At 38.5% G+C, this 13539-nt stretch overlaps 1 protein-coding gene across 16 annotated transcripts in view; it reads left to right on the top strand.

Annotated features, from left to right (window-relative positions):
* myo18ab (myosin XVIIIAb) overlaps positions 1-13539 on the top strand; it is a 125806-nt gene that overhangs the window by 89869 nt on the left and 22398 nt on the right. For all 16 annotated transcript variants that reach the window (XM_037974021.1, XM_017432182.3, XM_037974017.1 and 13 more), the window contains 5 exons: positions 559-705; positions 1943-2056; positions 8539-8655; positions 9088-9171; positions 11443-11580. In XM_037974021.1, the coding sequence (XP_037829949.1) occupies positions 559-705; positions 1943-2056; positions 8539-8655; positions 9088-9171; positions 11443-11580 (600 nt within the window). The remainder of the gene's footprint in view (positions 1-558; positions 706-1942; positions 2057-8538; positions 8656-9087; positions 9172-11442; positions 11581-13539) is intronic.

Genomic DNA, 13539 nt, shown 5'->3' with positions numbered 1-13539 from the left:
ATCAAAGCAGCCTGGGGTTCCAGAAGCCTTCAGCAGGTCCACAGGCTGATGGCCTCCATACTGCACTGATGCAGCAATTCATGCAAAAGGAGCTCCAACCAAGTACTGACAGCATATACTCTACAATACATGGACATAGTTTTCAGTAGGCCAACATGTCTGGATGAAAAGTCCTTTTTATTGGTCTTATTTAATATTCTAATTTTCTGAGAAACTGAATTTTGGATTTTCATTAGCTGCAAGCCATAATCATCAAAATTACCAGAAATAAGCACTTGAAACACTTTTAGAATTGTTAACAAAATTAACCTTTCCATGATGTTTTACATTATTGAGATGCTTCTTTATTCTGTTTTTATCCTCTGTCACATAATGAGTGAATATTAGCTAAAACACAAACATTTTCTGTGAATATCTCTGAACCTAACTGTGTGTGAAATGCTAACTCTGAGCAGAAAAAGACTACCGTATTCTTCATATGAAAGTAAGGAGCCTTTAAGCCGTAAAAGTTCCAGAGTTCCAGCTGACTCACCTGACTGGTGTGTGCCTGTCCTCCAGGAGAGAAGCGCTGACATAGAGACTGAGAAACGCTTGAGGAAGGACCTGAAAAGGACCAAGGCTCTGCTGACTGATGCTCAGATCATGTTGGACCACATCAAGAACAATGCGCCCAGCAAGAGGGAGATCGCCCAGCTCAAAAACCAGGTCCAGCACCTTCTAAACACCATCCTTCACTGCTAACACAACAGTCAGAGACGTTAGAGACAAGTTCAACCTCTGTGGTAGATGATGCTATTACAGAGGTTGAGAAGCATTTTATGAATTATGGGCTAGCATTCCCTGAAAGTAAGCATATCGCCTGTAGCCTTTTATGACAGTTTTTAAAAGCTGGCCATCACAGCCACTTCTTTCGAGATGTGTTAATGCCTAAAGCGTGTATTGAGTTTCTAACACCTCAATTTTGTCTCATTATCTGCAATTCTAAGTAAGTTATAGCAATTTTTGTATTGTCAGAGGTTGTTTAGCTGTGGCAACTATCCTGAATTTGGTTGTCAGTCAGTTGTAGATGTACATCTAATGAATACCTCTGAAAGTTTCAACAAAATCTGTCCAGTGATTCATGACATTAACAGATGGAGTTGATTCCAAAAGTTAATGATGAAGTTTTAAGCAAAGATGTGGCGCAATAGATAGTGATGTTGACGATGACTTTTAGCTGCTATCACATCAGATTTTAGCTCAGTATTTGTAAAATCCAGTGAGTTCTAGACATTATTGTGTTGGTTATTGTTGAATAACTGTGCCAGTCATCTTGGGTTGGGGTGACTCCAAAAGTTAGTCAGTTGTAAATGTACATCCAGTCATTCTAACTGTTTGTGAGAAATTTTATAACTGTACAAAACAACACACACACACACACACACACACACACACACACACACACATAAACAGAGGCAAAAGTATTATCTCCCTTCTTCGCCTTCTGCAGTAGGTGAGAATTAAAAAATGATGTTTTTCAAGATCAGGTCATATGTTTACAAGCCTTGCTTAACCTGTTCACAAAAACACTTTTCACTTGCTTTATCCACAATCTGAACCGAATTCTGTGAGAAAATCTCTTTAAAAAAAAACAAAAAAAAACCTGTAAAAACACCTTATATGTATTTGAACAGTATTATGCTGACTCTGTAAGCTTAGCAGTACAAATTTTTCAGGTTTTAATCATATTCTGCTACCTAAATTGAAATTTTTGAAAGTCCTTCTTTATTCCAATGAAAATGCTTGGTCTAAAATGTGTTTTCTGTAAATGAAAAGAATCACTAAACATTTCTTATGAAGGACTTGGACACAAATAGTATGAAGAGCCTAAATGACCTTGTTAAAGTCCACTTTGGTTGAAGTGGCTCATGCCTGATAAATGATTCCTGTGTGTCTGTTGCAGCTGGAGGAGTCTGAATTCACATGTGCGGCTGCAGTTAAAGCTCGGAAAGCTATGGAGGTGGAGATTGATGACCTGCATGTTCAGATGGAGGACACCTCCAAAACAAAACAGGCGGTATGTGCACGTGTCTTCATCTTTGTCTGCTTTTCAGCAAGTTCTTTGGAGTAACAGGGCCACGTGGTCAATTCAGTTTACAGTCATGAAAAAAAGGGTTTTGGTTCTTGGGTTTTATGTATTAAAACATAATAAAGCTGATCTGGTCTTTAGCAGGTTGTAAAATTATTCAAATTTAACATCCATTGAAGAAAAACAAACAGATTCCACCATGTTGTCATTGATTAAACAGAAACTACATCTATCCTTGCTGCTGCTACAGGATGTAGGAGTTTAGTATCTGCCAATAGCTGCTGATAAAATGTATTGATTAACTGATCATCATCAGTGATCACCTCTAGAAAAGCAGGAGTTTTGTCAGTTTGCTGCTCTGTTGGTTAACATAATGTCAAGATGGAAAGACATCAGCAATGACCTTAGAGACGCAACTGTTTTTGCACATTAATTAGGGAAGGGTCAAAAGTAATTTCTAAACTATTTGGAGTTCATCGTCCTACAGAGAGAACGATTATTTACAGGTGGAAAACATTTAAGACAGCCGACAATCTTCCCAGGAGTGGATGTACGTGCAAACTCACTCCGAAGATCAGACCGGTCAGTGCTCAGTTAAATGAGCTTCATCTCAGACTCTACAGGCCCCTGTAGAGGTTAAAGGTCATGACAGAACAATTAGAAAAAGACTGAACAAGTATGGCTTGTTTGGAAGCAGGAGAAAAGCTCTTCTTTCTATAAACAACATGGCAGCAGGAGTGAGGTTTGTAAGGTTTCATCTGAATGAACCACAAGACTTCTGAAACAAAACCAGAACAAAGTAGAGATGTTTACCCATAATGCACAACAGTGGTGGGACCTTCAGAGAACTGTGCCAATGAGAAAACAATGTCTGCAAACTTTAATGGATTGAAGCAACATTGGAAAGAGGAGTGGGACAAAATTTCTCCACAACAATGTGAGATACTGATAAAGTCCTACAGAAAACCACTACTGACAGCTGATAAAGGAGATTCTACAGGCTGCCTAAATGCGATCAGAGATCAGGAATGAACGTTCAAAAACACTCTTTGAAACAATGTATATAAAATAAATTGGTGATATTACAACATCTGTGTGCAAGAATAATGACACCAACTCTCTGATCTGTGAAGATAAAGTGTCTTTCTACACTTTGATCCTCTACAGAAACAAACAGATCCTCTGCATCAAGGGTAGGCAACCCTGGTCCTGGAGTGCCACTATCTTGCATGTTTTACTTGTTTCTCTGCTCCAACACCTTGGCTGCGCCTAGAAATTCTGTCCATAAACGTTATGAACAGAATCGGTGACAAAGGGCAACCTTGGCGGAGTCCAACTCTCACTGGAAAGGAATCCAACTTACTGCCAGCAATGCAGACCAAGCTCTGACACCAGTCATATAGGGACCTAACAGCCCGTATCAAAGGGCCTGGTACCCCATACTCCCGGAGCACCCCCCACAAGATTCTCCGAGGGACACGGTCGAACGCCTTCTCCAAGTCCACAAAACACATGTAGACTGGTTGGGCGAACTCCCATGTACCCTCAAGGACCCTGCTGAGGGTGTAGATCTGGTCCAGTGTTCCACAACCAGGACAAAAACCACACTGCTCTTCCTGAATCCGAGATTCAACTATCCGACGGACCCTCTTCTCCAGAACCCCCGAATAGACCTTACCAGGGAGGCTTAAGAGTGTGATCCCTCTGTAGTTGGAACACACCCTCCTTTTTGAATAAGGGGACCACCACCCCGGTCTGCCAATCCAGGGGAACTGCCCCCGATGTCCACGCAATATTGCAGAGTCGTGTTAAACCAACTACCTTGCGACCACAGCTCCGATAAGCCGCCTCAACAATGGAGGCACGGAACATGGCCCCACTCGGGCTCAATGTCCCCCGCCTCCCCCGGAACATGTTCAAAGTTCTGCCGGAGGTGGGAGTTAAAGCTCCGCCTAACAGGAGACTCCACCAGACGTTCCCAACAGACCCTCACAATACGTTTGGGCCTGCCATGTCTGACCGGCATCCTCCCACCACCATCGGAGCAAACTCACCACCAGGTAGTGGTCAGTTGACAGCTCCGCCCCTCTCTTCACCCGAGTGTCCAAGACATGCGGCCGCAGATCAGATGAAACGACAACAAAGTCGATGATTGAAGTGCGACCTAGGGTGTCCTGGTGCCAAGAGCACATATGGACACCCTTATGTTTGAACATGGTGTTCGTTATGGACAATCCATGACGAGCACAGAAGTCCAACAACAGAACACCGCTCTGGTTCAGATCAGGGGGGCCGNTCCTCCCAACCACACCCCTCCAGGTCTCACTGTCATTGCCCACGTGAGCNTTGAAGTCCCCCAGCAGAACAAGGGAGTCCCCAGGAGGGGCACCCTCCAGTAACCCCTCCAAGGACTCCAAAAAGGGTGGGTAATCTGAACTGCTGTTCGGCGCATAAGTGCAAACAACAGTCAGAACCCGTCCCCCCACACGTAGGTGGAGGGAGGCTACCCTCTCGTTCACTGGGGTAAATCCCAACGTACAGGCACCAAGATGGGGGGCAACAAGTATGCCCACTCCTGCTCGGCACCTCTCACTGGGGACAACTCCAGAGTGGAAGAGTGTCCAACCCGTCTCAAGGACACTGGTTCCAGAGCCAGAGCTGTGCGTTGAGGTGAGCCCGACTATTTCTAGCCGGAACCTCTCAACCTCACACACCAGCTCAGGCTCCTCACATCCCTCTGAATAGAAATCAGATGATCAAATTGAATCAAATTTAGAGCTGCCTAAATATTCCCACTCCTGATCAGTAGCAGTAGATATGACAAACCATAACCCGGGTTACATTATGCACCTGCAGAGCTCATGCTACATCCATCTGCTTTTTCATTATCACTTACATTCACATTAGTTGAAAGATAATCTTTTGTTTTTTGTTCTTTTGCAAATCCAAATTTCTCTCCGGCTAATCCCTTTTCTATATTTGACCTTTTTCCCCTCTGTCATGATTTGAGTTGGGTTTTTTATGCCCAGTTTCCTTGGTAATCTGTTTTCCACAGATTGGTCAAAGTGCCTTTTGTCCCTTTCCACTGCCACATTTGTCTTTCTGTCCTTTATCCCTCAGTCTAAAAGTTTTTTTTTCTTCTCCTGCCTACCAAAAGAAACTTTCTGCTTTGAACATTTTGTTATAGCTTATAAAACAATGAAATGGCACCTTGAAAAGTTTGGCTCGGTACTGTGTGCACTGTGAAGTCAAGGGTAAAGATAATTAATTATCCAAGCAGTAAGTCCAGAGCAGAATGATGAAGGAAAGGACAGAGAGGGATATCTCTGCATGACCTGACATTCCCTCACCTTTCCTTGCTTTTAGGTTATGTATATATTTATGTTAAAAGTAGATTTTTTTTGTAACAGTGCAATCCCTTTGGAGGTTGATAAAGTAGTTAGTAACTAATATTTTAGCTATTTAAAGAAATCTGTTGCAAAGACAAACTGATGATCACTGCTGGGGTTTTTTTCTCTGTAACTATCCTGCTTGGAGATAACTATTCTGTATGTATTTTTAAGATTTGTACTCCTCCACAGATGGACACGATGGTATGCCTCGTAATTAGTTTGAGTTTTGACTGACAGGACAAGTTGTTGTTAAAATAACTGTTCTTTGCAGGAAATTGGCTCTTCAGTTTTGCTTTTCTCTGAGTATTTTCAGCTTGCTGCACCCGGAGCTTTTATCAGCACTCAGTGATGGATTTAAAAAAGGAAAGTGTGATATGTAAATGAATTTGCCCCAGATTTCACGCAGATATTTTTGGTGCCTGAAGTGCACCTTGGCACGTCTCAGAGGAGCTGGTTTTAGTAGAAATACAGAAATAAATAAAAATAATAAGCTTGTGAAAATTATAATTATTTTATTTTTATTAACATAATGGACAGCACTGCACTCTGTCTACCCTACAAACAGACAAAACAGCAACAGAGTGTGTTCAGCTCTGCAGTAACTTACAGCCAGTCGTTCCTTAAATACCTGGTCTTCACGACTATTTGTTTAATTTTAACTAGATCTTCACTCCGGTCTTATTTTTCCTTTAGGAGTAAAAAAAAAAGTAATTTATTTTGATGCAGTATTTTACCTTCCGATATATTTCTGTGTAAATATTTTATTTTACAGTTAAAGTTTTTTCTTACTTTTGATCCTTTACAGACAATAAAATGAATGTTGTTGTATTAGTCGGCCCTGTTGCCAACTCTTTTCATCCATCCTGGGTACTCAGAGATTAGACCTGTTCAAAAAATAACTTTTTCATAAAACTTATTCAAACTGATTATATTCCCATTCTCCAAGGTCTAAATTAACTAAATATACCAGTTACTTTGATCTTGGACCTTGGCTATGCCTGCCTCAAGAACCATGTAGTTTTATTGTTGACGTTTTTCAAAAACACTACAAAATTCGGGATATTATGTCCTTGTTTTTATTGTAGCTTCCCAAAGATTGATGCTATAGCATTGAAAGTGGTACCAAACGATAGCTAATAAAATTTTCTTGCATAGGCTATAAAACACATAAACACCTGTGTAAACAGGTTGCTATTACTCCTGCTGACACATGGGAAGACAATGACAGCTACAGGAATGCACAGAAGTTTGTGAGGTCGGTGAAAGTGACCAGTGATGTGGCTGAGAGAGGCGTGAAAATGATGACTGACTTCGCGACTCAGATCACAACTGACCCAGAGCAGAGAAGCTGCTTACTGCAAGTTGTGGAGTACCACAGGAACAAATTTGACAGTTTCAAGAAAGCCACATTAAACAAGTGACAATACATGTATTAGTGACATCCTATCTGACAGTTTCTTACACAATATTTGTATCATATGATGTCATCCTTTCCAAGCATCAAAAATATGTATGTTTGTGCATTAAAATTAAAATTTACACAGGTGTTTATGTGTTTTATACCCTATGCAAGAAAATTTTATTAGCTATCATTTGGTACCACTTTCAATGCTATAGCATCAATCTCTGGGAAGCTAAAATGAAAACAAGGACATAATATCCTGAATTTTGCAGTGTTTTTGAAAAAAACTACATGTTTCTTGAGGCAGGCATAGCCAAGGTCCAAGATCAAAGTAACTGGTACATTTAGGTAATTTAGACATTGGAGAATGGGAATAATATCAGTTTAAATAAGTTTAATTAAAAAGTTTTTTCTTGAACAGGTCTCCTCAGAGATGCATTACCTTCGTCCATTTTTGTCTTCAGTCTTTTATCAGTTCATAAAACAAGAAAAACAACCTGTTTTATCCCAGCCTTAACTTTAGCTCGTTGCCTCCTTGTTTCTGGCTTTTAACCAGAACCATGTATATTTTATATTTTACTTTTGTTCTGTTGTTCTAACACCTTTGGCCGTATTTAATATAAAATTTGTTAGTATTCATTAATTTTGGGTAATTTCACATTTAAGTAAATGAATATTATTGCACCATATGATAAAATATTTTAGGTAAATGTTCAAAAAGTAAAAAAAAAAAAAATTTAGGAGAAAAACAAATTTTAAAAAGCCCTACAATATAATGACAATGCACTATTTTGCTGATTGTATTAGTGTTGATTATTTATGCATGAGCCTACATTTGAATACTTTTTTTTATGCTGCAGTGTAAAGTAAATATTGAGTTGTGGTATTTTTTTTTTTTTTTTTTTTTTTATTTGTGAGATTTTATGCTCAGATTTTGTTTGATGCAAGATTATGGAAACATTGAGACGATTGTCTTATAATTGCACCACAGCCCTCTGAATCATANTTTAGGAGAAAAACAAATTTTAAAAAGCCCTACAATATAATGACAATGCACTATTTTGCTGATTGTATTAGTGTTGATTATTTATGCATGAGCCTGTGACAGCTGTTAATTTTCCCGGCTGCGGACCGCTGTTAGAACTCCCAGGGGAAATTTTTTTTTTTTTTTTTTTTTTTTTAGATTTGTGAGATTTTATGCTCAGATTTTGTTTGATGCAAGATTATGGAAACATTGAGACGATTGTCTTATAATTGCACCACAGCCCTCTGAATCATAATCAAATTGCAAGGTGCCTACAGATTCCCACCCGTACTAAAACCATCTTGTCCTTCTACAGGTCCAGGTTCTGACCACATTTAACTGCAGAATAAAATCTGATGTTTTAGTCAGTATCAGCCTCCCAGGTTTTCTGTCATCATTTTGATTCTGGAGCATGTTGTAGATTTTCTTGTACAGAGTTTATAGTTTGGGTTCCTACTAATTCTTTTATCACTTCTTACATCACTGTAACACAAGTTCCAGACATCTGACCAAGACTGATGTCTTGATTTTAAAACCACAAAGAATTTTTTATTATCATATTTTTATTTTGTGTTTTTCTGTTTGAAGATGCAGCTCCAGACTTAACGCGATGTCTCCTTTTCTGATCTTTGCGTTGCTTTCTGTCTTTCAGCTGGAGGAACAGTTGAGTCGTCTGCAGAGAGAGAAGAATGATCTCCAGTCAAGGATGGAGGAGGACCAAGAGGACCTCAACGAGCTGATGAAGAAGCACAAAGCTGCTGTGGCCCAGGTCTGGAGAACCTCTGATCCAGTAAAAGAGGGTGGGAGTGGGAGATGGGTGGGTGGGGACATTAATGTATCATGAGAACATGGCATACAAGGAAAACAAAAGGTTAATCTTTTTTTTTTTTGTTAGGTTTCTCTTTTTTTCTCAGCGTATTTTATTGAGAAAAAAAAATATTCTTAATTAAAATAAAACATTCCAATGTTCATTTGATAAGTAAATGTTACAGTAATGTACATTTTACTGCTTCAACTTGGGTTTTATTGGTTGAAAGACTGATTTGATTTTGAATTTTTGTAAAATCATTTCACAAAATAATTGTCTGAGTATTTATAAACTAATGAAATAATTATTCCTTTTCATGTAAAATAAATCAGTGTTTATTGTGTGCTGGCCCACGTGTCCTCGCTGACTGTCCTCTCCTGTTTGTGCCTTCAGTCAGCTCAGAACTTGGCCCAGATCAGTGACCTACAGTCCCAGCTGGAGGAGGCCCTCAAGGACAAGCAGGAGGTTCAGGAAAAGGTTAGTCATGACAAACCCAAGGAGGGAGGTAACAGCTTTTACAGACATCACTCCTGGGTTTTTTTTCACCTGTTTGTACAGAAAAAGGAGTACCTATATTTATTTCAGAAATAACCTTCAGACTGCTGTACTCTTTGTTTCTCTTCATCCTGGTAATACAGACACACCTTAATGCTCTACATTGGAACAAATGACTCTCTAAGCTCAGTTTCTCTGGAACAAGGACCTATTTATTATTTAGTTTTGTATTTATTAATTAATCTATTTGTTTCTCAAACAGCAGTGTGACAATGTTTTTGCCTGTCTGTTTGTTTATCTGTACTGTTAGTAAAATATCTTATTGAACTGAACAAAATTTAATAAATCTTTCAGAAAATAATCATCTGATGTACATCTACAACTTTTTAACTTTTGGACTCGACCCAATTCAAGAAGATCCCCACAGCCAACGGAAATTAAGTCACACAGAAAAATGACTATAACTCAGTGGTTTTTACAGATATTGAGCCTAAACGTGGTGTGACTGTAGATGAGCATCATCCCCAATACACACTTTAGCTCAACACATTGTGTAAGAATTTTACTTAAAACATTGTCAACAGCTGTTTGTGTGAACCCTTATGGACTGTTAGCAAAATATCTAATAAACCAGTGGATGGAGATTAATGAAGTAATCATAGTAATCATTGAATGTACATCTTTACTTTTAGATTCAACCCAATATACAATGGGCACTGCAGCTAACTGACAATAGCCAGAACAAAAATGGCTATAACTTGGTCGGTTTTACAGATATTGAGCTGAATTTTTTGTGGTTGTAGCCTCACTCCCACACTATACTCTGAGTGCTAACTCATCTCACAAGATTTCACCGTATTGCATGATTTAGCACTTAAGGTAATTTATGAGATTTGACCAAAATGCTACAACTTAGTTCCTTCTCAGCACAAGATGATTTTAGTTTAAAATTCTGACATGAAAGGTGGCAGACAATATGCAGGTTTTTTTTTCAAGGAAGGCTCTTATTCTTTGATGTATTTTCAGGCTAGTACTACTCGTCAGTTTGTAGTTTCTTAAACCTTTTCTTGACTTTCTGTTGTTTGTGTTCAGTATGTCTTGGGTAATGGAAAACTTTATAAATCAGTGTTATTTTTGAATATTGATCAGTTTGTTCTGTTATTGTTGACTTGAGATTAGATCCTGTTCTCTATAAGTTTTAGTGACTCATTCTCATCTTTTCTCTCAAATTGTGATGTTTCTTTGTTTCTGGTGCTGCACTGTGCTGCAGACTTCTTAACAAACTTGAATTTGCAGCACTACATTGGCTCATTTCCTCTGCAGCGGTCTCTTGACAAATACAACCCATAATATAATTGATGTGTCATTTAGGGAACATTGCTGAGCCGATATGTGACACAGATGGCCAACTTGGTTATACAATTCAGACAAGCATGTCATTACATGCTCTTAATAACTGCTTGTAATAACTTTCTGTAATATATATATATATATATATATATATATATATATATATATATATATATATTATTTTTTTTTCTTCATCAGGCAGTAAATGTTACCCATGAATGACTACGGTGTAACAGTTTCCTGGAGATAATTAACATGATCAGGTCCATCTGTACACACGGAGAAAAAAGTTGTTTCATGATTTTTAAGTTTAAAATAATTTGGTGAACATCCACATCTTGTAAGCTGCACTGAAGCAAATGGTGATCTTACCTAAGGTCACTGCCCTTTACCACCATGCAGTATCACCCAAACAGCCCAACAACATGCAGGGCCTCGAGAAACTCAGTGAATTTGAGCTCTACCATCACAAAGTTGTATACGTTACTCAGCAACCTCACTAATGGGTAAGCTCTCAAGTATTTTCCATCAGGTTCAAGGAATATCTTCACTACAGACACCAACTACTTCACATGTTAGTTCATTTAAATTGTTACAGTTCTGGAGGAAAGATCTGCTGAAATTCCTCTTCCTATACATCCTGGACCAGTTGAATACAAAAAAAAAAAAGTGTTTGCCCTGAATTTTACTGATCAGTCTTTTCACAAACTGTTGTTTAGCATGTATGTTTCTATTCTGTTTGCTTTATTCTGGCTTTACTGATTTAAAGTAAGAAAAGAAGGCTGTAAAAACCTAAATTAAATGTAGTAGTACCAATTTGTCAGAAAAATATTTAACCTGTTTAAGCCAATTGGTATTTCTTCCAAGTATATCAACATAGATTTGTGTATCTTCGTGTCCTAGATACAAGTGCTCCAGAGCCAGCTGGATTTCCAGGAGCAGTCCATGGTTGAGAAATCCCTCGTCAGTCGTCAAGAGGCTAAAATCCGCGAGCTGGAAACCAAACTGGAGTTTGAAAAGACGCAGGTCAAACGGCTGGAGGTGAGACTAAACACGAGAGCTACTGCTTGCAGGCATCATGAGGATGTTTCTAAGAGAACACACCGTCTTTGTAGGTTGAATGAATCACTGCAGAAATGGAAAAAGGTCAGGACAGTTCAAAAGGTCAGAATTATCACCATGTAAATAAGTAATGATATGGCAGTGACCTGCAGCTCACATTACTCTCACTAATAACACTGTACTGTTGTTTATATGTCATATTAAAACTCGTTTTAGATTAGTGCTAAAAAATAAACTCCAGTGAATGAATACAAATGGTCTGTAGCTCACTCTCAGACAGAAACTGATGAAACCATGCTGCACTTGGTTCTATCATTTCCAAAGTTGAGCTGTCTGGTACCCTCAGTCTCCTCTCTCCAGACAAGTTATATGTTTGTATAAAAGTTGAATTCTTTTCAGCTAGGTTTTTCAAACTTCTCACCAGCGGTAAAAAGTGAGTAAATATTGTCAGGGAGAAAAAAAGTCCACCCTTCCTCAGTTCTAGGTCTTTATATAGCAGGACATAAAAAACTGATCTGGGGTCTCATTTATAAAACTGGCGTACGCACAAAATGGGGCCTGAAACTTGGGCACATCACGCAAAGTTTGTGATCTTTAAAACAAACTTGACAGGAGAATATGCTGTCCTTCATGCACACTCTGAGCCATGCGTACTATATACGCTTGTTTTGAAAACGGGAAACTGGGGACACAGGTGGTGATGTGGGGAATTGAAGCCACACTGCATCATGATTCCTCTTTCCTTTTTGTTGGTCACTTTGTAAAGAGTAATATTGCCAAATAAATTTGTTTTTATCAAATATGCATTAGTGAAAGTGGCATGCAAAGGTATTTTATTGTATGGATACTGAGTCATCATTCACACAATTGTTTTCCGTTTTTTTATTTTTTCCTTTTTTGAACGTTTTTTGCATTCTAACTACTTCTGCATAGTTTGTTGTTTTAGCCATTCTTATATCAAAACATTCAGCTCATTAAGGGGATAGATGCTCTGACTTTTCTTTTTTGTACGTTTTATACTTTTCTGAATATTTAACTTTATTTACAAATATTTCCCCATAAAAAATACAGTGAGATCTCTTCAACTCTTTCCGAAACATTGTTCTCTTTTAAATCTGCTTCAGCATTTTTCTGCTTTTTTTTTTTTTTTTTTTTTTAGCATTAGTCAGTTTTGGCTTTTTCAGCAAAATTCAGCATTTTTTCAGCACTTAGCATTCACACTGCATTTTAGCAGAAAATGCAGTATGTCTAGTTTATTTTTGTATTTTATAAACTTACAGTGACTTGTAACAAGCAGCTTTGTGAGTAACAGCAGTGTTTGATGCAAATAAACTTCCACCCAGACTTAAAATAATTATTTTAATGTGGTATTATTTTGTACATGTGCAAAAGATTAAAGTCCCCCCACCCCCACACCCCACCCCACAAGCTTTCTGGTGCTCCCAGGTTGGGAACCACTGTTCTTGATATTAGTGGCTTGCATCTCCTCCTTTGGTTTGAGTTTCATGACTTGTGGGTACCTACTTACTCATCTCAGATGGACAGAAAAACAGCAGACACATGTAATGTGTTTTGGCTGTTTTGAGGAGGGAAAAAAGCAAACAAACATCAGGTTTACGTGCCACAGATGAGACGGACTATCTTACCATGAACAACATGTCTCTGTTTGTTTTTGAGTGTTGTAGTTTCAAACTCTTTTTTTTATCGCCCGCTACCAAATGTGGATCAATAATGTTTCTGCCTGTATGCGTGTGTGTGTTTGTTTGGGTGTCTGTATTGAAATATTTTATGAATCACTGATTTTATAAAGTAATCACTGGATTGACATTAACTGATTAACATTTAGAGTCAACCAAATTCAAGATGGCTGCACCAGCTAATCAACCTTAGCCTACACAAAAATGGCGGTGAAAGGTGGTGGGCGATATGCATTCCTTT

Source organism: Kryptolebias marmoratus, linkage group LG2, assembly GCF_001649575.2.
Source record: "Kryptolebias marmoratus isolate JLee-2015 linkage group LG2, ASM164957v2, whole genome shotgun sequence".
Taxonomy (NCBI): Eukaryota; Metazoa; Chordata; class Actinopteri; order Cyprinodontiformes; family Rivulidae; genus Kryptolebias; species Kryptolebias marmoratus.
Note: the sequence above shows the minus strand (reverse complement) of the source record. Positions and strands in the feature narration are given on the sequence as shown.